General features: G+C 33.3%; 1 protein-coding gene and 1 pseudogene across 2 annotated transcripts; one reads left to right on the top strand and one right to left on the bottom strand.

The window, feature by feature from the left end:
• The first annotated feature begins 127 nt into the window (after positions 1-127).
• Positions 128-7823, top strand: LOC111382875 (transcription factor LHW-like). 2 transcript variants are annotated; one of them, XM_023006912.1, is made up of 11 exons: positions 128-328; positions 897-1431; positions 2283-2489; positions 2914-3007; positions 3102-3143; positions 3245-3313; positions 3502-4770; positions 4871-4972; positions 5649-5792; positions 5951-6076; positions 7554-7823. In XM_023006912.1, exons 2-11 carry the CDS (start codon positions 1334-1336, stop codon positions 7641-7643), a joined length of 2241 nt encoding a protein of 746 aa, XP_022862680.1. In that variant the 5' UTR covers positions 128-328; positions 897-1333; the 3' UTR covers positions 7644-7823. The 2 variants fall into 2 exon arrangements, with proteins under 2 accessions (XP_022862680.1, XP_022862681.1); XM_023006913.1 differs by having other exon boundaries at positions 129-328; positions 3254-3313.
• A 393-nt stretch (positions 7824-8216) lies between these two features.
• On the bottom strand, positions 8217-10330 carry LOC111382876 (annotated as a pseudogene).
• Between the last annotated feature and the right edge of the window lie 17202 nt (positions 10331-27532).

Consider the following 27532-nt stretch of genomic DNA (forward strand, 5'->3'; position numbering starts at 1 on the left):
AGTGGGTCCGGAATCCCACTTCCAAGAGGAATCATTAAATCCAACTCTGGACAATTTTGAAATCCGAAAAACGACAAGGGAGAAGAAAAAGGCGTCACAATTCGCACCAATAGCCCATTGAGCCATCAGACCGACTATTTATAATTAATCGTACACTCGCTATCAAAAGTCTTTCCCACCAAAACCCATCGCCTATCCTTTTCTCTCAATTACCAGAATCTTAAGAACAAATAATCAAAATTCCATTTAAATTGTACTATTGATCTTGAAGCAACAGAAATGGAGGCCAACGAGTTTGATCTCTACCACGATTCAATTATTTGAAGCTGTAAGTAAATGCAGTCATTCTTTCTTTCAGCGGTTAAATTATTGTACTTTAACCTAATAGTTGAAGCATTTTTAGTGCTAAATTTATGGTTGATATTGCATTATTATTGTAATTTTCTGCCTTTGGTTATATAGAATATAAATCTAGCACAGTTGCTTGTTTAATTTCCTTTAGAACTGGATTTTCTATTGTTACTACCAAACATATATTCATTTCCTGCGTTTGAATGTCAAGAAATATAAATAAGAAAATTAGAACTCACAAATTACTAGTTTTGATATAATCTTGGGAGGAATTTTCTTTTGGAAATTTTTATACCTTAAGTTGATGTTCTATTGAAAAAGCTTTATTATTCGTAATCAATAGATTTTTTTTTCTTGGAAATTAACATAATTTATAGTTATAAATATCATTGAGAGTATATAGAGAGAAATCAGTTGTTTGACTCTAGAATCCTTTGGTGTTCAGGGAGTTCTAGTTTCCTGTGTTAGTCACTGTCTTTCCTTTATTTGTTGCCTTAATCATACAGGTGAAATTAATAATTTCTTTGTTTACACTTCTTATGTAGGTGCATACTGTCTTTTCCAACTTTGGTACTTCTAATCTATTCTACGAAAGCAACTGTTGGTGCTTTGACCTTGTTTCAGTTTGTAACTTTGATCCAGATCTGATTTGCTGCACAATACTTTCACTTGCAATTTCCTCCTCTATTGGTTATAAGATAATGGCTAAGTGGTTATCAGCGCGCTCTTTCATTAATGTCCTCCACCTTCAATAATCTTTTATAGCCAGTGATATCATATTACCAGTGATAGTAGAGGAAAGGTATAAAATGTTGGATTTATTGTCATTAAACCTTAAGGAACCACCAATAAAGCGAAGAGCTGGTCTATGGATCGTACAAGCAGGACGAGGATCATATCGGGGCAGTTAGTGAATGTTTTTGTGTCATCTGGTTGCTTATTTTATCCACTGGATATTTGTTTTTTCATAATAGTTTAATTTATGGGGATTACTTCCCTGAGGTCTTTCCTCCAAAGTCTCTGCTGCAATTCTCCATGGAATTATGCAGTGTTCTGGAAGCACAAGCATCAAGGTGAAATGTAAGCCAACCTCTAGCCCATTCTATTGCCACATTTAATAAATTCCACTCAATTTTACATTCACCTGTTTATTACACCGAAAAAGTAAAGTATGCAGACAACTTTTTATTTTCTTATATTATGAGATTATGTTAAGATATTCATTGTTTGTGCATATTCTATTATATGCTACATCATAAATGAGGATCATAACTTGTCACTGTATTGCAATTTCTAAATGACGAACTTCAATTTTGTTCTCTCTTTTTTTGTCTTCTCATTCTCACCAAGTGCCTCTTATCGTAAGTTTCTAAAGATCCTAATTAACAACTGAACTTCACTCTATGATTAAACTATTTCTTGAATGTTTTTATCATGCATGCCCAAAGGGGGATGAAGTATGATAGAAAAATCTAACAAGATTTGCCAACTTATAAGATCATTACCACAGCATATTAGTTCTTTCACGTGTCCTTTTAGCATGTTTTCTTACATTTTCAATTTTTCCCATGTATGTACATGCAGGCTGCATCATATCTGTGTCTTGAGTCCATGTCCTCACTTCTTTGATTCCGACCATGGAGAAAATTTTGGACGATTATTCTGCTAAATGCTGCATATAGAACATTTTTGAGTTATTCTTGAGTGAAAGTAACAAACTAAGATTAATTTAATCAAGGCGGGGCTTGCTGCTTGAATTTTTTATTTATTTTTTTCTTTTCTAGTGGTCCTTATTAGCGTTGGCTTGCCATTGTACTACAAGATGTAATTTTCACTTTAATCAAAATACCTTGTACACTTGCTTGTTGTATGGATTATAAACACTAATTCATTTCATATCAATTAAACATCAGTTTTAACTAATGTTTCAGGATATTGGTATGGGAAGATGGCTACTGTGACAATTGGAAGCTGAGAAATCTGATGGAGGGCACTGTAGATGGTTTCGACTTAGAAAACTCAAATGAGATATTATCCTCGGCTCATAAATCTAGTGTACCTCATGAAAATCCAAGTGAATATCCAATTTCTCTTGTAGATTCTGACATGTCAAAGGCATATCATGTATTTGGAAAGGGGTAAACTTTATACGCCATAGACTAGGAAGTTCTTTTTTTCTATTCAATTTTACAATTTTATTCATATTTACTATTACTTTAGTTTGTATGTGTAGTGCCTGTAGTCCTTTGATACTTTTGTGGTTCAACCTAAAACCCTTCGCCAGCCACCATGTTGGAATGTAGAGTTTTTAATTATTACATCACAAGTCAGTGAATCACTGAACTTAGTGAATCATGGAAGGATTATAACAACTTAGTCCAAAACCTTTGATGAGGAACTCCTTTCTACCTGGTTGCTTGTGTAGGTATTCAGTAAAACCTGCTATAATAGAGAACCAGGAAAATAGCTAGTTAAGTTGTGTTTGTAAGTTTATTTCAGCTGTACTCTTTACTTTTAAATCATATATTGTATCAACTAATTTGAGTTTTTAAAATGAATCAGAGCTGTCGGCGAGGCGGCATGTACTGGGAATCCTCGCTGGATTTATTCCAATAGCATGGGAACTGATGTATTTTGTTCTGCTTTAGTTGCTGAGGTGAGTCTCTGGATCAAAATCTGTGATTCGGCTTTACTTTTATGTTGTGCAAATATTAGAAAGAAGCCTTACCCTCACTAAATTCTATTAATAGTGTCCGCATGAATTGCTGCCTCAGATTTTGGCTGGCATAAAGGTTAGACAACCGAATACTCAGCTCAAATTATGGTGTCAGTTCATAATTTTTATCTGTGTGCACGTGACAGTTCATTATATTATACGAACCTTTGTATGATGTTCATGCAGACAATATTGCTTTTGCCAGTGCTTCCCCACGGAGTTCTACAGCTTGGATCAATGGAAATGGTTCGTATTTTTATTCTGATAATATCACTACTGGCACTTCTTTTGCATTTACGTATGTGCCTAATGGGGAAACCTTTCCCTCTGAAACTTTTGCCTTCTCTCTTTTCTTTTGGTTCTCTTGTTGCTTTGGGATTTTCAGATTTTCAGTTGTCATATGTGCAATTTTTATTTTCTCATTGATATATCAGGTAGCAGAAGATGCAGCAATAGGTGCTTATCTTAAATCTGAGTTTGAGACCCATAAAAAATTTGAGGCATGTGATGGAGAATCTCCAATTCAGCAGTTCTCGCTTTTATCTACTCTCATGGAGAATTTAGAGGAGAAAATGATCACTGACGTATATAAAATAAATGAAAATCAGAAGGCCATTATGGGTGCTAGTTCAATAGATCAAAACTTATCTACTGCAAATCAGATGATGCCAGTGCCAGTGTTTATGGTTCAAGATTTAAGTGGCTTGTCTGTAAAGGATGTCCCATATACTCTTGAAAATGTGATAGATGGCAAACTCAGCAGTCAATCATTAGGCATGGTTCACGCAGCTGAACCACAACTCAATTATCAATCACATGAAGATAACAAATCAACTATAACAGAGAGTAACATCTTCAATTCCTTTTGTCAGGAAGAAAACATCAGATCCTTCCCTTACAGTGATGCCTTTGATGTGACAATGTGCGGAGAATATATCAATGGCATTGCAGATTTTTACACTGAACGATGTGTAATTGTACCAACTATTTCTGCGTATGATTGTGACAACGGCATTTGTGAAAGTGGAGGTAACATTTTGAGCTTCCCCAGGGACTGTGAGCTGCACAAAGCACTTGGACCGGCAGTTGCAGGGAACCCCAGTCAATACCCATATGACTCGTCTATCTTGGGTCACAGTGTACCTAGCAACTCGACACTTGATAGTCATCTCACCCAAAGAATGGGATTTTCAGGGATTGGAACTCATGGATTTCCTGTAAAACAAGATGATATTGGACACCTTTTAGAAGATCTTGTTGTCGATGCTTGTGGTAACACTGATGATAATTCCTCCGATGACAGTTCATCGAACGAATTTAACTGTGCAAGCTCAATGAAGATGTCATCTGAATTTTTGGCTACCTGCAAAATACCTAGTCAATCCAAACCGGTAGCCTTAGCAGAAGAAGATCAAGTTCCTCGGAGCTTCGCAACATCTGCCTTTATGGCCAAGAGAAGGAATCCTGTAGCTTATTTGTCGCCTTCAGCATCTTCAATTGAAAGCACCATGAGTGTATTGACGCATGAGCAGCAGCAGAGGAAAGGACTGGGTTCCATGAACCTAGGTAAAGGAGTAAGCCTGTCAAGCACCAACAAGAGAAAGGTCCATGCTGGGGATAACCGGAGGCCTAGACCACGAGATAGACAGTTGATTCAAGATCGGATCAAGGAGCTGCGGGAGCTTGTCCCAAATGGTGCAAAAGTGCGTGCTACTGTATTTGTGCTTGGTGCCTTAAAATGCACCTTACTTTCATCTCTTCAATTAATTTCTTTTTTGGCTTTATTTTTTATTACGAATGCAGTGTAGCATTGATGGACTTCTAGATAGGACTGTAAAACACATGCTCTTCTTAAGAAGTGTATCTGAACGGGCTGATAAATTGAGGCAGCAAGCTCTGAAAGAGGTAAAATGTCAATCACCTCTGTGTGAAATTCCTTAAAGGACTATGTATCTGTAGAAGGTTTGTTTATATGAAATCATGTTTTATATTTCTTTTCTTTTTACTGTTAACTTGCAGAAATTATTCTTTGCGTAGATGTCAGGAAGAGAGAGAGGGGTAGGGGTGGTGCTATTATTTGTAACTGCATAAAAAACTCTAAGGGAGCATTTTGTTTGTGTTGTCTTGGTAAATGCGTTCATATTTCATTGATCATTCATCTTCGTGTCTTCATTTGTTACTTCTCTATAAATATATAAAAAAGATAGCTTGACCTCAGATTAAATTCTGGATCCAATTCTCTGCATTATCATGAAACGTGCCAAACCCACCATCTTGGTTACTGTGTATCAGTCTCTAGGAAAGAATATCTTAATTCTAAAATTGTTACCATCCCAAGTGCAAAAAGGAAGGAAAAATAATTAAAAATATCTTTCTGAACTCACATTGTTATATTTCTATTCCTTGGCAAGGGTTTGGATAAAGAACATGAATGGAAAGAAGGGAAAAAATGCCACCAGACTCTCTTATGAGCATAGATTGCTTTCTCTCACTTGACTCGTATCATTTTTCTTTATTTTAATTAAAATAAACAGGAATATGTTAAAATGCAGTTATTCATAGCTAAAGATCTCCTTGACAGGAAACTGATGAAAATATTCCTGAAGAACCTGAAGTTAACATTGACCATCAAAATGGGACAAGCTGGGCTATGGAATTAGGAAGTGAGCAACTGTACCCCATAGTTGTAAAAGATCTTGAGCACCCTGGACACATGCTTATAGAGGTATCTCTCATCATCTCACTATTGAGCCCATGGCTTTGAGCGTGCTAGGGTTTAGCAATTTTTCTCAACAATAATTTGAAGGACTCTTCTGAAGATCATTCTCATCTGCTTTGCTGTGGACCCAGTATGCTTATTTTTACTTGTTTATATTTGACCAGATGCTTTGTAATGACCATAGTCGCTTTCTGGAAATTGCTGATGTGATTTATCGTTTGCAACTAACTGTGCTTAAGGGTGTCATGGAAAGACGCAGCAACAATACATGGGCCTGCTTTGTTGTCGAGGTTTACATTACTCCCCATACTTGCGTCATAGAATTTATTTATATACACATGATAATTATGCCTGCATGCATTCAATAACTTAAAACATATTCATGCTTTTTTTTTTTTTTTTTGTTGCCCATATACTGCATGTATTATACTTTAGCGAATGATTATTCCTAATGATTCAAAAGTGAAGAGAATAGAAAGCAGTTTGGCTGAAGTATTTATCTACGAGTATAGACCAACTGTACATCTAGTGAATTGGGCATTATCTTGAGCCAAAATCCACGTGTCATAAAATACCTATATTTATACTTCTAAAATATTCTCTATTCTAGTCTTCTGTATTAGTTACTGAAGATTCACGCAACAAGAATCTCAGTTTAGAGGAAACATTAACATGAGAAACAAGGACATTGACTTCATCATATTTGATAGCTGGAAAAATTTCTGAAAACAAATAGGCAAGTTCCTGATTATTGGAAAAGACACATTTCTTAGGTAAAGATATAGTTTTTGAATGGAGAGAATGAAAAACATTACGACATTGTCTCTAAACCATGGCTGGTGAATAAGGGGATCTTTTTAATGTTTTTCTGGGTAAAATTGTCTAAGGCTATTCAGAAGATGATTTTGTTTCATTCATTTGATCTTACAGACAGGGAAAAACTGTTGAGAAAGTAGAAAAACTGGTTTAGACAACCGGAGAGTAGAAATGCTAACTTCAAAAAAGTATGGTAAAATACTCATAAAGGATAAGCTGCTTGTGCCTGGTAACTTGCATTGAAATAAAATTTTCCATAACTACATATACTGCCTACAGAATAGGCACCAAACTTTTTCCTTTTCCTCTAGAGCTTAACTGTGGATTATTGAGAAGCGCATAGTGGCCACACTGTGTTTAGTTGTGTATTTTATTGATAATAGCTGCTGATTTTGGATGTGAGATCAATTTTTGATTGGATATTTTCTTATTAATATTGATATTTACTTTCTTGCAAGATGAAAATTGCAGTGTTATTTTGTATGCAGTGATGATATAAGGGTTTTATGATATTTTATAGTGTTGCTGAAACTATTAATAAAAGTGAACTACAAAAGTTCCAATATATATACATTATTGGACTGTTATTATGGACCTTGAATAACAGTCCGGAAGATCTCATGGACTGGTTCCAACAGTTCATCACAGAAGAAAGGACTCACTAAGCCTTCTTACGATATTCTGTAGTGTTGCTGAAACTATTAACAAAAGTGAACTACTACACTTCCTTTGGTAGATCTATTGAAAACGGCAATATATAACATTTGACTTCTATCTTAATCATTTATTTATGATGAATTGTACCTTTGACTTGAACTACAGCAATTCCCTTGGTTTGCCAATTATGATGAAGTGCTACCTCTAGGGTTCTTCATTTTTCATTACCTTTCCACCTCAGATTATTTTGTCCGGTCTAGTATTTATCCTGGTTTAATATCGCTTGCAATGCAGGCCACAAGAAACTTTCATCGTCTGGATATCTTCTGGCCTTTGATGCAGCTTCTGCAACAAAATCAGACAGCGAGCTCGAGCAAAATCTAAACTGTATGAATATGTTTATATTCTAGTGTCATGTCATGTGTACACAACAATCTCAAATTCAACCGCCTGTCAATATTTTTATTTTTATTGGAATAATTAGCAATTGGTAACAATGAAAATTGCTGATGCTCTACTATATACTATTTAGTAATCATAGACCCAATGTAACATTTTTAGCCATTTTATTTTTGACAGGAAAAACTAGAAACATATTTTATACACACTTAAAAACACTATCAAACAAACATTCCTAAATATATAGTCTACCTCTTATGTATAGCGGAAGTTAATCTGGCATTTGGGACATCTCTCACGCCATAAGTATACTCTTTTCTTAAAGAAAAATGATCTATTACACACTTCACAAAATAAAAAATAGAGAAAGGCTGAACGTGCTATCTCTCCACTCTCTCCAATCTTTCTCATTCTAAAGTCTTTGAGAGTTTCTTCACATAATTTCCAACTGGGACAATGGTTCAAGAACAGGAGCGTCAATTCCTGAAACTATATAAAAAAAGCGAACAACTACAATTCCCTTGGTAGTAAATCTATCGAAAACGACAATATACAGCATTTGACTTCCACCTTCATCATCTATTAGCCATTATGAGTAATTAATCCAAGTATGAGCAGTACTAGTATCAACAACATATATCAATGAAAATTGCTGATGCGCTAGTATATATACTACATATTTAGTAACCTTGGACCCAATGTAACATTTTTAGCCATGTTACTTTCAACAGGAAAAACTAGAAACATTGTTATATGCTAAAAGTTTATTAAATTACACGACATTGTTATGGAAAAGCATTCACTGTGACTCCACCATCTACATAGATAACTTGTCCAGTAATATAAGAAGCAGCAGGGAAACATAGGAATGCCACCATGGAAGAAACTTCGCTAGGCTGTCCAGGGCGGCCCAGAGGAGTTCGAGCAATTAAGCCTTCAATTAGTTGCTTTGAATCAGGACTAGGCTGCAATAAACAGAACTATTGATATCATAAAATAGAAACGGCAAATTGTGAAGCTAATGTACACAATATATATGCATTTACAGTTAAGGCTTCGATCAAGGATGTTTCAATTATCCATGGCGCGACTGCATTAACACGAATGTTATCCTTCGCCCATTCACAAGCCAAGTTCTTTGTTACCTGATTCATTGCTCCTACACAAAAGTTGAACAGCAAAATCACTTTGCAGTAGTTAAATTTTGATTTATACTACAATTGTTTGCTGCTACCTTTAGATGCTGCATACAGAGAAGCAGAAGGAACTGACATAAGTCCGCCCACAGAAGAGATAAACACAATGCTTCCACTACCTGCTGCCTTGAGAAATGGGTGTGCAAGTTGACACAAATGATAAGAAGCCTCAAAATTTGTACCCATTATTAGTGAGAAATCTTCAGCTGTGTAATCTGTGGCTTGCTTGAGTCAACTTGTACCGGCATTGTTAACCTTAAAAATCGATGTATTCATTTCAGAAATGTCACACCACAAAACAAAGTATACAATAAAAAGAGGACAAACTAACCAAGATATTGATCTTCCCATCGAAATAAATGGAAACAGCCTCCATCAGCTTATCTCGTTGGGTTCTTATTGATAAGTCACACACAGACCCTGCTACTCGAAAGCCCTTGCGCTTCCAATCTTCTAAACATTCATCTAACTCTTTTTTATTACGAGAACATGTATATACGGGAGCTCCAAAATGTGCAAATTCTTCTACGATGGCATGCCTATAAAATATCGAGTCAGATGAGCACCTTTTAAGCTTAGTGTTAGTAGTTGTATATGAGACTAAATTTAAGTCACATACCCTATGCCTCGAGTACCGCCTGTGACGAGGGCAGACATGCCCTTCAGAGACCACCTTGCATCAACACCTCCTACTTCTATTTGTTCCATTTGAATGTTGTTCAACACAGGCAGCCTAATTGTATCTGTTTCACATCGACCAGTTATTTACACCAGTTGTGTTACATGGTTTACATGACCAGTTATTTACATAATTGTATCTGTTTATATACTTGTGATGTGTTGAGATATGAATGGATCGGAATTTCTTCGACTAACCCAAAAAAAATAATAAATAAATAAATAAATAACTTTCCCATTCTCTTTTTGACCCCTCATCTCATCTATATAAACTATTATATAACTCCTTAACTATAAGTAGCATCATTCTATTTACACAAGTATACAATACAAAAGCTTTTAGATCATGGATGTTAGTTCGTAATTTTCATTTGTAAAATTATGAAGATATTCCTAAGAAAGACGAAAGGGATCTCCTTGAAGATCAGAATTGTCAAGTCTTCACGTTAGAAATCATATCAAAAAACTAAATTAATTAAAAAGTAAATATATAAATTTATTTATTTTTGTTACAGTGTCTCCTACTTCTCAGATGTATTGTAGATTAATATTTTAATTGCCGGACGTTGAAATTATACAAATAAGTAAATTCCGAGACCTGAAATTGGCAATATTCTAATTATGCAAAAGATTATCGAAAGCTTACCACAGATAGACCGCGGCCGGCGGCAGCGTTCCCGGTCTGGTTCTCAGAGTGTCTATTGTGGACTGAAGATTGTGTGATGGCGGAGAAATTGAGACTTTAGAAAAGTCGTGAGCTATTTGAGCATGAAGGAATGAGATAAAATGGCCACATTGCAATGTCTTTTTGCTCAAATGGCGTTTGACCAAATACTTTAAAAACAAAAGGAAACATAATTATTTAAAAATGTGAAAATACCACTTTATCCCTCTCATGTAAAATTAAATTTAAAAAAATAAATAAATTGAAAATTGAAAAATGTCTTGTCCTTCAAATTCTAGAGCCATTCTCTCTCAAATTAAAATTTTAAAATATTTTCTCCTTCAAATTCCAAAAAACCGTTTTCTCCTTCACTTTAAAAATCATATTTTTCCAAATTAGGGGGTGTCTTCAATCTAGAATTTGATGGATTTTAAAACTCTATATAAATTGAAGTATCCTCAATTCAGATTTAAATATAATTCATTAAAATATAGGTGTCCCCAATCTAGATTTTTAAAAATACTTATAAATTTAGGTGTCCTCAACATAAATTTTAATAGATAGTTTTGAAATTTAGACTTCCTCAATAATTAGTTGATTTTAAAAGATTTCATTAAGTAGATAGATTTTGATAGATTTTGAAGGATTTCAAGGTAAAAATAAGTACAAAGAATCAGTAACAATTTTAACTCAAACATAAAAATTTCACAACTTTTCTCACCTCTCTCCATATTTGATGCCCTCTCTCTCTCTCTCTCTCTCCCCCCCCATCTTGAACAAAATTTTCTTCTTCTTTTATCTCACATTTCTTTATTGTGAAAAGATCGTGTATGAGAACTTTTCAATTGATGATAATTTATGAAAGATTACTATTTTTTGTTGAATATTGGATGTGATTTTTTATTGAACTTATTTTTTCTTATTGAAGCTATATATTGTTTACTATTTTATAGATGTGCTGGAAATTATCATAGTAATTTACGATTTCTAGTATGCATACTGGAACAACTTCGTTTTTCAAGTTCTGTACCCTATTCCTTTTTCTTGGGAAAGAGCTGTGTGTTTTCTATATATACCTGCAAATCCTAGCCAAAACATATGAGGATGGTATCCCACAATTTTTTCTTTTGTGTCTGCATGATTGATGAGAATTTTGGAGGTATGAAATTAATTGCATTGTGGTCATGTATGTGTACATCTGTGTGTTTGTATCTCACAAGGTTGTGGCCTTTTGAACTAATTCATATTGATTACGACTTTGATTGTTTAACACTACATATTTTTGTCCTCTCCCACTCTCGCATTTTGTTGAATATTGGGTGTATTTTTTTATTGAAACTCTGTTATAATATTCAATGTTTAACAAATAATTGAATAAGGATTCGATCATTTTCTGGGATTTATTAACGTGCATATGTGTAAGAATGAGTCGTTAAAGAAAAAGTAAAAATTTGTGGCTTATGTTAAGCATATTTATAAATTTTACCTAGAAACTATAAAATTCATTGAAACTATAAAATCCAGGAAAATCTTTTAAAATCTACAAAATAGAAATCCATTCAAATCTTATGAAATTTATTAAATTCTATCAAATTTCACACAATCCATGCTTGAAAATGCTAACTGGGGAGATATTGGTGCTCTGTAAGTATTTTTTATTACCATTTCATTCTATCATACAATATGTTGGAATGCTTAAGATATTTATCGAAGATTTGGTAGACGACCATAGTTTTCGTTCTCAAGCTAGAAGGATTGTTTTTTCTATTTCATTTAATGTTTAGATGATGTCCTGTAATTATCTTGTTTTGTTTGTTTAGAGTAGTCGGTGTTTTGAGAATGTTGTGTAGCTACTTTAATTGTTTGTATAGACCATTGATGTTTTGAGGATGTCGTGCAGCTATTATCTAATGCATTTGCAACTTGGTGATTTGATGATGTTGAATTAATTGATGTTTACAATATTTTTTAGGCTATTGAAACTTTCAAGTGTAAATATCATAAATGTCTAGGATACTAATATCGCTCCAAATTAATAAAATATGACAAAATTGTTGTTTCACGTAACAACATAAACTGCGTTTCTCAAACACAAAATGATATTGATATCGTTCCAGTATAAAAATGCACTAATTCAAATAATGACATTGAAATCGTTATTGAGACACAAAACGATATTTATATCGTTCCAGTACAAAGACACATGTTTATAGATTTTCATAACATTGAAATCGTTATAGACTAATAAAACGATATATAAATCGTTATACAAAAAAACTTGCACAGTGCGCACAACATATGGAGTCGTGCCCATGCGTCTAAGGGATCAAACTTCCAACTTTGTTACATTGGTAACGACATAGAAGTCATTATGGCTCTATATACGACATCGAAGTCGTTCTTCAAATAGGGCACAAGCCCGGTATACGCTAAGGTGCGCGCCTACTGTAATTGGTTATTCGAAATTAATTGCATTGTGGTCATGTATGTGTACATCTGTGTGTTTGTATCTCACAAGGTTGTGGCCTTTTGAACTAATTCATATTGATTACGACTTTGATTGTTTAACACTACATATTTTTGTCCTCTCCCACTCTCGCATTTTGTTGAATATTGGGTGTATTTTTTTATTGAAACTCTGTTATAATATTCAATGTTTAACAAATAATTGAATAAGGATTCGATCATTTTCTGGGATTTATTAACGTGCATATGTGTAAGAATGAGTCGTTAAAGAAAAAGTAAAAATTTGTGGCTTATGTTAAGCATATTTATAAATTTTACCTAGAAACTATAAAATTCATTGAAACTATAAAATCCAGGAAAATCTTTTAAAATCTACAAAATAGAAATCCATTCAAATCTTATGAAATTTATTAAATTCTATCAAATTTCACACAATCCATGAGAATTTATAAATATTAAGAAATCTATTAAACTCTAAAATGGGACACTCCCGATGTTTTTAGGGATTTTTGTTGAGGAAGAGAGGTGGCTTTTTTGGTAAATAAACTTCTGCAACGGGTGCCTTGTAGGTTTGTTATCACGGATGCTTTGGAACCGACCCATCCCATTATTTACGTTAATTCTGTGTTTGAGATGATTATTGGGTACCGTGCAAAAGAATTTCTTGGCAGCAACTGGTTTTTATTTATTTATTTATTTATTTTTCATTTGTTGGGATTTTTCGCCTTCTCTGTTTATTATTACTAATTATCACATTTCTGAATATAAAACTGAAGGTTAGACTTAATTCTGACTTTTAAGTGTGAAATGCAGCTGGTTTTATCTTTTTTATTTTTTAGTGGGATCAAATTTTGATTTCATCTTTGTAACTATCTATTTAATGTACGTCTTAGTTATACATGTTATTTCATCTTTGAATATAATCACAATTTGTTATCATGTGAATTTTTTGTTTAAAATACAAAGTTTGATTAATTTGTGTTTTGCAGTGAATGTAAACAAAAGCTACAAGAAATGTGATTTAATTGACTCTAAATTCAAGTTATTTAACCCCCATTTGGTGAGGGATTAAAATCGAGTTAGCAAAGTTAGACAAGATTGGAATGGGCATAGGAGCACGTATTGATGTACCAGAGCGGCAAATGCTCCTAGGTTGATGCGACGTATTCCCCCAAATAGGAGTTTAATTTTTATTTAAGTAGTTAATTATAATGGGGAGGTGTTTCTCTGCAATTGTGTAAGGAAAACATACAAAATTAGGGAATTTTATGAAAAAGTCAAGGGCTTTATTTATTATTAATATAAGACTTTATTTCTAGTTCTTCTCTGATGCCCTGACATACAATTTCTTTTTTGATGTGTGTATTGAAATAGTGTCACTGTTTTGGGGGTAAATAATGCAATGATCAAATTTCACTTATATTTTTTGTAAGATAATTGAATTAATTTTTCCTCTGAAGGAGTAGAATTTTTGAAGTTTTGCTTTGTTATGAATTGTAGGTAATGCACGATGTGACAATCTGTTATTATTTTATAGTTGATATAATGATAAAAAAATATATAGCTTGGTTGCCGATATGAATGTCCAACATTAGTGAATGTTTTAAGTGCTAGATTTTTAACACGAAAGATTTGCGTGCCATTTATCTAACAGACATGAGCCATTTGAATGTTATCTTTTGTAGCTTCTTTAATTATCTTTGAAGGTTATCTTTTGTAGCTTGTTTTGTAATTAAGATAATGTAAGTCCTGGTTATACAAAATTCTCTCTCTATGACTGATTGTATAAAAATATTGAACATAAGATGTTTGTTGGGTAATATCATGTTAAAAAGGCTAGCTGCCTTTGAGTATGATTTACTAAGTCGATATTTGATTTATTAAATGGTCTGGAACAAGCTTGAAAATGCTAACTGGGGAGATATTGGTGCTCTGTAAGTATTTTTTTATTACATTTCATTCTATCATACAATATGTTGGAATGCTTAAGATATTTATCGAAGATTTGGTAGACGACCATAGTTTTCGTTCTCAAGCTAGAAGGATTGTTTTTTCTATTTCATTTAATGTTTAGATGATGTCCTGTAATTATCTTGTTTTGTTTGTTTAGAGTAGTCGGTGTTTTGAGAATGTTGTGTAGCTACTTTAATTGTTTGTATAGACCATTGATGTTTTGAGGATGTCGTGCAGCTATTATCTAATGCATTTGCAACTTGGTGATTTGATGATGTTGAATTAATTGATGTTTACAATATTTTTTAGGCTATTGAAACTTTCAAGTGTAAATATCATAAATGTCTAGGATACTAATATCGCTCCAAATTAATAAAATATGACAAAATTGTTGTTTCACGTAACAACATAAACTGCGTTTCTCAAACACAAAATGATATTGATATCGTTCCAGTATAAAAATGCACTAATTCAAATAATGACATTGAAATCGTTATTGAGACACAAAACGATATTTATATCGTTCCAGTACAAAGACACATGTTTATAGATTTTCATAACATTGAAATCGTTATAGACTAATAAAACGATATATAAATCGTTATACAAAAAAACTTGCACAATGCGCACAACATAAGGAGTCATGCCCATGCGTCTAAGGGATCAAACTTCCAACTTTGTTACATTGGTAACGACATAGAAGTCATTATGGCTCTATATACGACATCGAAGTCGTTCTTCAAATAGGGCACAAGCCCGGTATACGCTAAGGTGCGCGCCTACTGTAATTGGTTATTCTCGGTATCTCTTAGTAATAGTGCCGTACCTGTGTTTCGCGGGGCCTGAGGCGAACTTCAAAATTTGGACCCTAGGCCCTAAGTCGTAGCAAACAATCCCTTTTTTAAAAAAATAAAATAAAAATTAGAAATTTACGGAATTAAATTTGTTAACTTAAATCAACAATAAAACAACAAATAAATTTTTCGGTGTTATTTCCTTCTCTTCTCATTAAAGTATTTATTCGTTTATCCAATCTGACTTCGAATTAATGCCTCTACTCTCTCTCTCTCTTTTTGAGCTCCAGATGCAGATTTAGGAGCCATGGTATTTGACTCAAGTCACTCATCAGCTAACAATTACTAAAAAGTGAAAAAAGCAAAGGCAAAAAATAAGCTATAGGAATCCCAAAGCAGTCCATAAATAATATCCCAGCAAAGGCCATAGAACAAAGGCAAAATGAAAATGATAAAATCTTTATTTTCTTAACTCTCAATTTCTATTTTTATTACTTGGGATTGGGACTAAACCTTGCCACCCTTTTTTTTTGAATAACCTCATTATTAATCATTTCCATGTAAGAAATAAAAACCTTGGTGACTGCAACATCCTCTTCTTTAAGTGCCACTTCACCACTTTTCTGTGAACAAACAACATCTTGTGGAGTGACATCCTTAAAATTGTCTAGTTGCTCCTCTAGAATAGCATACTCATTACAAAACTGATATAAATCTCTCCGACGAATGCGATGGATCAAGTCCCTGATTCCTTTAATTCTATATCTGAAGCTGTCTCAATAGTTTGGATTATTGTGTCATCTAACTTCCAATATTGTGAAGGATCATGTATATGTAGTGATGACAATGGGCAGAGCCAAGCCGGCTCGGCCCTTTAACCCACGAGCTCGGCTTGGGATCGTGACAAGCCGAGACGAGCCACGAGCTCGCGGGCCGAGCCAAGCTCACGAACGGCTCGTGAGCTTGTGATTTTTTTAATTTTTTTTGGGTAAATTGCACGTTTTGGACATTTTTAAAAAATAGAATAAAATTTTTTGATGAGCCCACGAACCTTGTCAAAATGGTTCGTGGGGCATGTGCCCAAGAGGCGCTCGTGGGCTCGATGAGCCAAGCCCTGCTCGACTCGTGGATTTGAAGCCCTGCTCGGCTTGGGCTCGTCATTTGAAGAGCCCGAGCCTCCCACGAGCCGGGTTTTGACGAGCCGAGCGGTCAAGCCGACGAGCCGCTCGACCCGTTTGACATCCTTATGTATATGAGATGCTATCTCTAAATAATTATTTGCTTTCAATAAGGTATCTACAATCAATAACTTGATTGCCTTTCGAACTAGCAAGTATCATTTCCTTTACTCTTTTTATAGCCTCAGATTCTATTTCAATATGATGCACATCCACAAAATGATCCACCACGTCTACAGGCATTTGCTCATGAGACCATTCTGATCCCTTGTGAATCATAGGAAGAAACTCATGTCAAACACGTGGCTAAAAGCCCCAAGGCCTACATCATGCAAAAGTCCAGCAAGTTTTCCTTTGTCTTTATTGATTCAATCATAACCAAAGGCTCTGTCCAACTACACTCAAAACAAACACCCTTCTTCTCCCATTTATATTCAGCTAAAAGCAAAATTAAAATAAAATTAAAACCTTCTTGAAACCATTCGTAACTTTTTAAACAATTGAATTGCTTGTATAAAATTAAGCCAGTGAGCCCTATTCAACTTTGAAATGAAATAAAAACCTTTCACACTATCTTCTTCTGCTGTAGAGCTTTACCATCAAAATAGTCCATTCTTTTTTCTCCAAATTACATTTGAATATTTGATTAAAAGTTAGGAAAATCAAAAATACCTTCAAAGGATTCAAATTTTCAAAATTGGTGAAAAAAGAGGAATTTATAGATGAAGTTGAAAAATAGAGCATAGCATCAGATTTTTGAAACCGCAAGAAGAAATCAGCCAATAACATTATAACAGCAATTACACCCCAAAATCCCAAAATGAAGGGAAAAAAACTGAAATACTATATTATGTGTAGGAAAGTGAAAGAAAGAAGAAAAATAAATTTAAATTTTAGACATAACCTAAACAAAAAGGAGCGGTGAATTGAGAGGTGGATTGTTGATGGTGAATCGGTGAGGACAGCCACCACATTAGCTCCGACCACCATCGCTGAACATGTAAGTTTTGTTGTTGATTTTTTAGAGTCTGGAGGTATTTTCTTTTGAACGCATGAGCATAGTGGGTTTTAGCAAAAAAAAAAAAAAAGGAGGGGAGGGGGGGAAAAAGTGAAAAAATGGGCCCCCTAAAATTCTGGGCCTGAGGCGGAGGCCTCTTGGGCCTCCAATCAAGTTCGACTCTGCTTAGTAACTGTCCAAGCTCGTGCCATCTTTGCATGCGTAGGCACATGCTTAGATGACTTTTACATTTTCTTCAATTGAGTCCTCTAAGTAATGCATCCCAGGTCCTTCGACGATATATATCTCATTTCTTCTCATATAAAACGACAATTATGTCGTTGTAGTGTCAAACCCACGAAATAATGTAATGACATCCATATCGTTTCACTACAACTTTGACTAATTTGAACTTGTTTCAGTTAAAATTGTAACTAAAATGACATAAAATGTTGTTTCTTCTCATATAAGACAACAATTATGTCATTGTAGTGTCAAACCCATGAAATAACGTAACGACGTCCATACTGTTTTAGTACAAATGTGATGAGTTTGAACTTGTTTCAGTTAAAATCATAACTAACATGACATAGATGTTATTTTTCTCATATAAAACGACAATAATGTCGTTATAGTTTCAAATCTACGTAATAACGTAACGACATTCATATCGTTTCATTGCAAATTTGACGAGTTCGAAATCGTTATAGATCAAATAATAACTACAACGATATTTATATCTTTTCTTCTCATATACAACGATAATTATATCGATATACCTAAAAATGATGATTTGACCATCCGTTATCACCCGACATACATCCATCATACGTATGATGATAAAAATAGCTCATCGAATGAGTTCAATCTCACTCAGAAGAAATTATGGGAACATTTTTGTTTCCATAGTTGTCTATCACCATCAAGTCATTTCGATGGAAAGAATATATCTCTGTTTACTTTTTCTAAGCCATTCAAGTGCTATCAACCTATTTGATAACCTTTTTCGATTAGCATACATACGTTGGATGCATGTTGGGTGGTCGTAGACGGTCAATCGTCGTTTTTAACAGAAATTATATAATTATCGTTTTATATAAACTAGAACGATATATATGTCGTTTTAGTTATGATTTAAACTGAAACAATATCAATGTCGTTAAAATTGTAAAGAAACGATAATGATATCGTTATGTATCAAACCATGAAATAATATAACGTTATACATACCGTTTAAGTACAAATTTGACAAGCTTGAAATCGTTCCAATTCAAATAATAACTACAACGATATAGATATCGTTTCTTTTCATAGAAAACATTAATTATATCGTTTTGACTAAAAAAAAGATTCGATCGTCCACAACCACTCAGCATACCTTCAACATACGTAGGAGGATCAAAATAGGTCATCAAGTGGCTTGATGTCACTTGAATGATTTAGAAAGAATGAACGGAGATACTTCTTTTTGTTGGAATATTTCGAAAGTTATATACAATCGTAGAACTGAAATGTTCCCATAGTTTATTTTGAGTGAGATCGAACTCATTTGATGACCTATTTCGATTGTCCTACATATTTTGGATGCATGACGGGTAGTCGTTGACGATCGAATCGTCATTTTCAGTAGAAACGATATAATTATCGTTTTATATAAACTAGAATGATATATTTTTCATTTTAGTTATGACTTAAACTAAAACGATATCAATGTCATGAAAATTATATTGAAACAATAATGATATCGTTATTATCAACCCATGAAATAACATAACGTCGTCCATATCGTTTTAGTACAAATTTGACGAGTTTGAAATCGTTCCAGTTCAAATAATAATTACAACGACATAGATATTATTTCTTTTCATAGAAAACGTTAATTATAGCGTTTTGGTTAAAAATAACGATTCAACCGTTCATAACCACCCAGTATGCCTTCAACATATGTAGGGCGATCAAAAGAGATCATCAAATGTGTTGATGCCACTCGAATGACTTAGAAAGAACGAATGGAGATATATTGTTTTGTCGGAATAGTTTAAAAGTTGTATGCAATCGTGGGAGCACAAATGTTCCCATAGTTTATTTTGAGTGAGATTGAACCCACTAGATAACCTATTTCGATTGTTCTACATATATCGAATGTATGTCGGGTGGTCGTGGATGGTCGTATCGTCGTTTTTAGCATAAACAATATAATTAGTTTTATATAAACTAAAACGATATATATCATTTTAGTTATGATTTAAACTTAAAACGATATCAAAGTCGTCAAAATTGTATTGAAATGATAATTATGTCGTTATGCATCAAACCAATGAAATAATATAACGATATCCATATTGTTTTAGTACAGATTTGACAGGTGTGAAATTGTTCCAGTTCAAATTATAACTATGACAACATAGATATTGTTTCTTTTCATACAAAACATTTTATCGTTTTGGCTAAAAATCGTTATGATTTTAACTGAATGATATAAATGTCTTCAAAATTGTATTGAAATGAACGATTTTAATCTCGTCAAATTTGTACTGATTTATTGTCTTTTTTGAAAATTGTGTGAGAAAAGGTCTCTATTAAACGAATGACGAAAGCTTGGGATCCAAAATGTTAACCCAAAAAAATTTGGTTGACGTGTGCGGCTCTAAGTTGTTTATCCCTTGAGAGCAAATGGTCCATTGAACCGGGGCAGGACGGCTTCCTATGTCACGTACACTGTGCAAGTTTTTTTTATAGCAACTTCCATGTCATATTATTGGTCTATAATGAAATCAATGTCGTTATGAAAATCAATAAAGCAGAGTATTTTTCATGCTAAAACTATATTACTTTCGTTTGTGTCTCGGGAACGATATGTAAATTAGTGCAATTTTCGTACTAAAACGACATCAATATCTTTTTGTGTCTCAAAAACGACTTCAACGTCATTTTGTAAATTTAAGAATTTTTCATATTGGAACGACATATGCGTCAACTATAATGGTATAAAAGTCGTTTTTCTGTAATATAAAAAAAATATAGCAATGTAAAATAACTTTAATTTTGTTCTAATAACACAAAAGCGGTCATAGCACAATGACTATAAAAATCTAATAAATCATTTTATGCTTTCAATAAGTACAAAATAATAAAGTTACAAGTCACGACAATAACACAACTTTAAATTTTACTACTAATTGTTTGGAATTTACAAGTAGAGGAAACATGACCAGTTTTCTTACTGTTAGACATTATAGGGACCAGAGTTGACATCTCCATTTTGTATAGTATTGTATCGATTTTCAACATCTCTCTAATTTTAACATACAAGTTCACACAAAGAAATTGTTTTTGAAAAAAGAATAAGCGATATTTTCCCTTTGCCATTCACTACAAATTTCCATTTTCAAGCACCTTCAACTGACTAATCATATACAACTAGATAACAAATTGAATCCATGATGTCCATAATTTTAATTCAACAAGAAAATTGTAAAATTTCTCATCAACTATCAAACTTTGTAATTATTAATAACGAGGTGTACGTCGTTGCGATTTGCAGCAAATGATATGTATGTCATTTTGGATGAAGAAAATGAAATGTATGTTTCACAGTAAAGCAACAAGTGGAATAGCCAAACATGTGTCTACCAATATAATTATTTCAAAAATAAAGGGTAATAAGAAAAATTGGAAAGGAATCCACATCAAAGCTCTAATTCAATGATAAAATAAATTTAAAAGTCTTTATTGACAAATGAACACCATAAACACAAATCACAACATGTGATTCAAAAAAATTGAAAAAGAAAGTAATCAAATATTGAAATTTAACATTAGTTTCTCTTCTTCTTCAAATGCCCATAAAACATATTGTAAGTTTTGACTACTTACTTCAACCAAGTGAGTGTTTAAGAGAATGACATTAACAGATTTTTGAGTTTCATAAAGGAGAGAGGATGATGATGATAAAAAAGAAAGTAGAAGAATTGCTGAGAAATATTGACCCACCGTGGAAGAAAGGAAGCCAAAATTGAATTAGAGCTAAATGGAAATTGAAAGGGAAATTAGGGCATTGTGTCTTTTTACATATAAGGATATTTTAGTAATTTATAAATTGTATTTTCCTTTTTTTTTTTGTATCTTGAGGCAATCTAACTAAAAAAGATACTTCATAGACTTTTAAATAAATCTTTATTTCGACTAAGCCTCTTAAATAAAAGCCAAAACAAATATCTTGGTTCCTGGATGCTCACATGTTTGGCCCCATTTTTACAAAAATTCATTTTTTTTAAAAATCATTTTTAATCACATATTCTCCTATAAAACACTTTTACACACAAATTCAAAAAAAAATTCTTACTTTTTAAATGTACATTCTTTAACAAAATACTATTCTAAAATGCATTTTTGCTAAAAAATGAGCTCACACAAGAAAAATTTGTACTACTTGTCCCTTCTATTATCTTCAGGGTTTTTTTTTTTTTTTTTTTTTTTTTTTTTCAACCTATGAAATAAGAAACCTAACCCCTCCTGTGTATACACAGCAAGTGAAAGTGGTTTTTTTTTTTTTTTTTTGCACTTTTTGTATTCACTAATTTAAATAAACAAAAAAAAAAAAAGAAAAAAGAAAAGAGAAACCGAATAAAAAAGAAAAATCATACAAACTCCCAATAAAGGATAATAACAATGGTTTTATTTGGTTGATTTTCTCATTAATGGTTTTTATTTGGGGGAACCTTCGATATATATGTTACTTTAAAAAGAAATATCTACTACTTATCTACAATATTTGTGCTTGAATTTTAGTTATTCTTAAGAAATCTAATACATGTTCGATTTAACAGTCTATCCATTATGGCGCTGATTTTAAATTTGAGATATATTATCTTATTACAGTCAAAATATTTGGACTAACTGGAAAATATATGTTGGTTTAATTTCTTCTAAACATGCCAATGGAAATGGGACCAAGCTAAGTAATCCAAGCAGCAAGGCATCATTGAAAGATAAGTGCTATGGAGGAGCTTCTTGAATTGTCGGAAGAACAACAGATGAAATAATATTTGTTTTTATCTTTCTTAACTATTTTTTATTACATTTAAATTCCATTACAGGAAACTCAATAGAAGAAGTTGGACACATTTGCTATGATAAGTCGCTCCTCAAAATATATCTAGAAGTCGATGATAGACAATAAATTCAAATGGAAAATGAAGATTGTTGAAAAGTTGTCGTCAGCAAGTGAAGCACACACTTGTATTTCACATATGGAAACAAGGTCACGTATAGTCAAATATACTTATATTCAGAACATGAATAGGAATCTTATTATTGGAGATCAACTGATCATCTATCTTTGCAATCTTAGCTCTTCGATTAATTGCTCTTCATTGATGATCTCTTTATGACAAGGATAACCCCATTACTGGACACTCTTTTAGCGTTTCTAATTAAAAGATTTAGGTTCTATCCATTATTTTTTTGATGTGGATATTCTTTCCATACCTTCTTGCCTACTCCTTGTGCAACACCATTATATCCACAATCTCCTCCACTGCACAAATAGGACCAATGTCGAGGAATACACCACTCCATTGTCTAGTACATTATTTCTCACTCTCACCGATGGCTATGTACCTGTCAACACCACTACATATTGACAAACTATTGGTTTCTTAAAATATATTTCTTTTACTCCCAAACCTGCCCTTCACGGTGAATACGTTTTCTCAATTTATGAACATAACATTTGATTTGTATTATTCAATATATAGGATTCACTATAGCATATTTCAAATATATATTGTAGGGTTCATGTTTCTGCCGTCTCTGATGCTGATTGTTATGACTGCAAATCAACCTCAGCTTACATTATTTGTCGTGCTAATTGTTATGCCTCACCATCGAGGCTCAAGAAGAGGCCCACGTGGCAGTCATTTAGAAGCACAACTAAAGGCCCCCAATCCACATCATAATAGAGCAAAGGCCCCTAAACCAAAACGTCACTTGAAATAGGGTACAATGACCTTAACGGGGCGCCTCTTGCTGTAAGCCATTTGTGGAGCCCTCTTAACCACAGAAGAACATCTTTTGTAGATGCTTTTTCTAAGAGATCTTCTGTACAAAAATCTTACAAAAGTGATTGATATGATCTCTTGTAGCGACATAATGTCAAAGTCTTGTCAGCCTACATCATAGATACACAGACCAAAGCCATAGAGTGGTTACTTTTCAGATACGTTAAATGCTGCAAGTCCTATGATATATGAGTGCTGCCTATGATACAACACTTCGATCATTAGGATGAAGCCACATATCTCCTCATCCGATAACTATCACTTCATGCATGCCACTCTAAAAGCCGACAACTCTTAACAACTCAAGGGTATTGCACTTTTAAACTCTAAAAGCTTTGAAGATTGCTCTCTCATCTTCTTACACATTTTTATACATATTTTTGGTGTCCAAACACTTTTGTGGATTGCATCTCCAGCACGTCGACACTCAATATATTTCTTCTTGTTGACTAACTTGACTGTCGGAGTGCTTGCAATCACCTCCCCACCATCGAAGAAGGCTACAGGTGGCTAACGATTTGTCTAGGTGTGTAGGAAAAAGGTTTACGTGGATGCAAGTGGACTCAACGTGACCACATAAAGTCCACTAGCTCTGGGCTTTCACTAATTACTGATTCTTGGATTAATATCAAGTTTTATATAAGAGTTCTTTATACGCTCTTTTGATGAATTTAGACTTGAGTAGAAATCCTAACCACCTTCCCACCCTTTCACATGAATTATCATTTGATAAACTGCTAGGAGGTCATTGCGCTGTAATATGGGTTGGTGGAGGATAATGCGTTCTTGATTCTACTCATGCTCCTTGTTGGGATCTTTGTTCATTTTGTGTTTATATTAATACTTTGTACTTTATAAAGAACAAGTATTGTTCACCATTATGAATTTTTAATTGGTATAGAAAATATTTTTAGCTGAATTTTGATCATATAATTAACTTTGTTCCATTAGCAAACCTCTGCAAGTTAGTTATAACAAAGAGATAATATTGATGACAAATTATTTTTTGTCATGTAATAGGTGCTAAATGAAAACTAAAGATTCATACTATAATTACTAGCAAGATAAATAGTTATTTATTTTAGTAAAATATTTGAGGAATCTTAACAATTAATCACTTCTCCTAATATTAAAGTAAAAGATAGAAAAAATGATAATGGTGATTTGTAGAAAAGTTGTTAATTATCTATAACGATATGATAAATAGTATTATATTTTAGTTAATCATAAATTTTAATGCAATAAACATAACAATAAAAGCAGTTATATACTACAAGAAAAATGATATTTAACAACTAATGTTTTAACAACCAAATCAATCTGGTTGTTAAAAATTATTTTCAACGACCAAATTATATATTTCATCATAGAAATTGGATGAAGAAGAATCAAATTTTAAATTGGTTGGAAATATTCTATATCGACCGAAAAAATAGTTGTTAAATCTATATCTTCAACGACCAAATTAAAATTGGTCATTGTGAGTGGGCACCAAATAAAAAATTCCCGCCAAAATATTTTTTCATATTCAACGACAACAAAATCGGTCGTTAAAAACACAAATAATACAGTAATATTTGACGACCATAATGTTTGGTCGTTAATATAGTAAAACAATAACTAATTTTATCTCATTTTTGAAAATAAAGCAAAACTCGACATTTAACGACTATTTATTTAGTGGTCATTACAAATGACATTCAACGACTGATTATGTTTTAGTCGTTGGAGGTTTATTACAGCCCTGGTACAATTTTTTGCTTAGAATTTTATTTTTGGGTCCCCCCCACCCCTTTTTGCCTTCTATAGGTCAGGTTATGGTAGATCTATAAAAATCGACAAAAAACCCAAACCCGATTTGCCTAATTAAAAAATTTGGGGAAAAAAATCGCCTTTTCACTATTCATCTGCGTTATTGTTTTCACACTAAAAGTGTTTGCATTATAGATAAACTGCATTTGATTACTGTTTACTTTGCCCATCAGCACTGGCTCGAACTATTATCTATTCACTCATTCACTCGTTTGTCTCTTCTCATGCTTTTTTGACCTAGAAATTTTCTCTTCGTCCACAAACCATAGAGAAAGATAAACAGCGCATTTGAAGTGGAAGTGACAATGGCAGAACCTGGCGCAATACTGTCAGAGCGCAAGATAGGCACGACGTCGGCGCTCTACGACATGTTCCGAGAGAGTGAGTCTTCAGTTGAGGAATTTTTTTTTTTCCTTTTTTGTGGCGTATTGAATAAAATGTAGATGATTTTCGATTAAAAGTAGCACCAACTTTGGGGTTTCTCTGATAATGTTGAAGAAATAGTTTTTAATTATGAGTAGAACTTGTGGGTTTTTTTTTCTTACTCTTTTTCCCAAATGTAATATTTTTGGCATGCACAACAATGGAGAATTTAATTACGATAGGGAGATAGAAAATACAAGTGTAAGGGAATTTCCGTGATTCACGTTTTTAAACAAATTGAACAATTAATTCATGATATTTTACTTGGTGAAATGATGAGCTAGAGCATTAACAAAGGAAATGTTGTTTAAGTTTACTTTGTGTGAAGGTACTTTACATCACTAATTCAAACTCTAGATTTGTGCATATGCATAGGAGTGTGCTTAATTACCAATCTCTGTAACTTCTGATTGGTACTTTGTATGATCTCTCTAACTTCTGATTGGTACTTTGTATCTCCTATTTGTTATATCAAATTAATTGACAGTTATCTTTATTTTTCCTTTTCTTTTTATTTTATCGCTGGGTGGTTGTTATAAAGATACAAGCTTCTTAATGATTATTTCGATTAGATTTAGAAAATTTGTATTCAAGAATTTCATTTTTGAGCAGTAATACAAATATTATTATTATGTGAATTGAAAGAAAAGTAGATGGTGGTTTAATTCCTTTTAAGTAGCCATCTTTCACTTCATTTAGTAATATTATTTTTTTTTACCATACTTATTGGTGGTTTGATAATTTGATTTTGAAAAGTTTTTTTTTCCCTCTACTCTATTTAGGTGATGAATTTTCGATTTTCGAATTTTCAGAAATTCTTTTTATAGTCCATGCAAAAGTTTTAGGGCATTTTAATTGTAAAAAATGTGTAGGAAATAGTATTAAATCATGTATGGATACCAGGCTGTTTCAAGAATGCAAGTTCAAGTGGATCAATCATTATCCAATCTAGTATTGAACTACACTATATTAACATATATATTCAAATGACACTAGCACTGAATTTCTGAAGAATATGTGCAATAGAAAATGAACTGGACGTTCTTATTTTTAACGTAAAAAAGATTAAATTTATACATTTGTTTCATAAAAATGTTGTATGTGTCAATAGGGGTGAGCAGGCGCGGAGCCAGCACCCGGCGAGGGGGCGCGACCGCGCGTGCTAGCTCCGCCTGAATNAGATAGTTCACCCTAAACCCGTCGTGACTAAGAAGCTGATTTGACAATTCTCTTCCAAGCAAATCTTTGCAAATGCTCACCCACAGGAGACTGAGGCACAGCCATCTCGACCTAGTTCCCTTCTTCCTGCTAGTTCCAACACCGATGACTTTACTAGGCAATTGAGGCTTTGCAGCTACAGTTGACCCAAAGACATGCTGAACTAGAGACACGAAGTCAAGAACAATATGATGGACTTTAACAGCATTTAGCACAGTTGCAATCCTCTGTGATCAATTAGTATCAGCAATTACAGAACTCCGTGCATACCCAATTTTAATACCAAAATGAGTTCTTTTCAGTGCTGGCGTCTACCTATCCCAACTTGTCATTTCCAACACAGCCACCGTATCCAGCCAACCCGAATCTTTCTCAACAGGATGATGGCGAGGGCACCCATAGATGATTTTAGGGAAGTCTTACTCCTCCTTTG

This window comes from Olea europaea, unplaced genomic scaffold, assembly GCF_002742605.1.
Source record: "Olea europaea var. sylvestris unplaced genomic scaffold, O_europaea_v1 scaffold2569, whole genome shotgun sequence".
Taxonomy (NCBI): domain Eukaryota; kingdom Viridiplantae; phylum Streptophyta; class Magnoliopsida; order Lamiales; family Oleaceae; genus Olea; species Olea europaea.

Excerpts from the sequence above, each read along its gene's own strand:
- LOC111382875 (XM_023006912.1), top strand. The coding sequence starts at position 1,334 with ATGGGGATTACTTCCCTGAGGTCTTTCCTCCAAAGTCTCTGCTGCAAT. Across the intron at positions 3,314-3,501 it reads AGCTTGGATCAATGGAAATG|GTAGCAGAAGATGCAGCAAT; the intron begins GTTCGTATTTTT and ends TTGATATATCAG. Across the intron at positions 5,793-5,950 it reads CTGGACACATGCTTATAGAG|ATGCTTTGTAATGACCATAG; the intron begins GTATCTCTCATC and ends ATATTTGACCAG.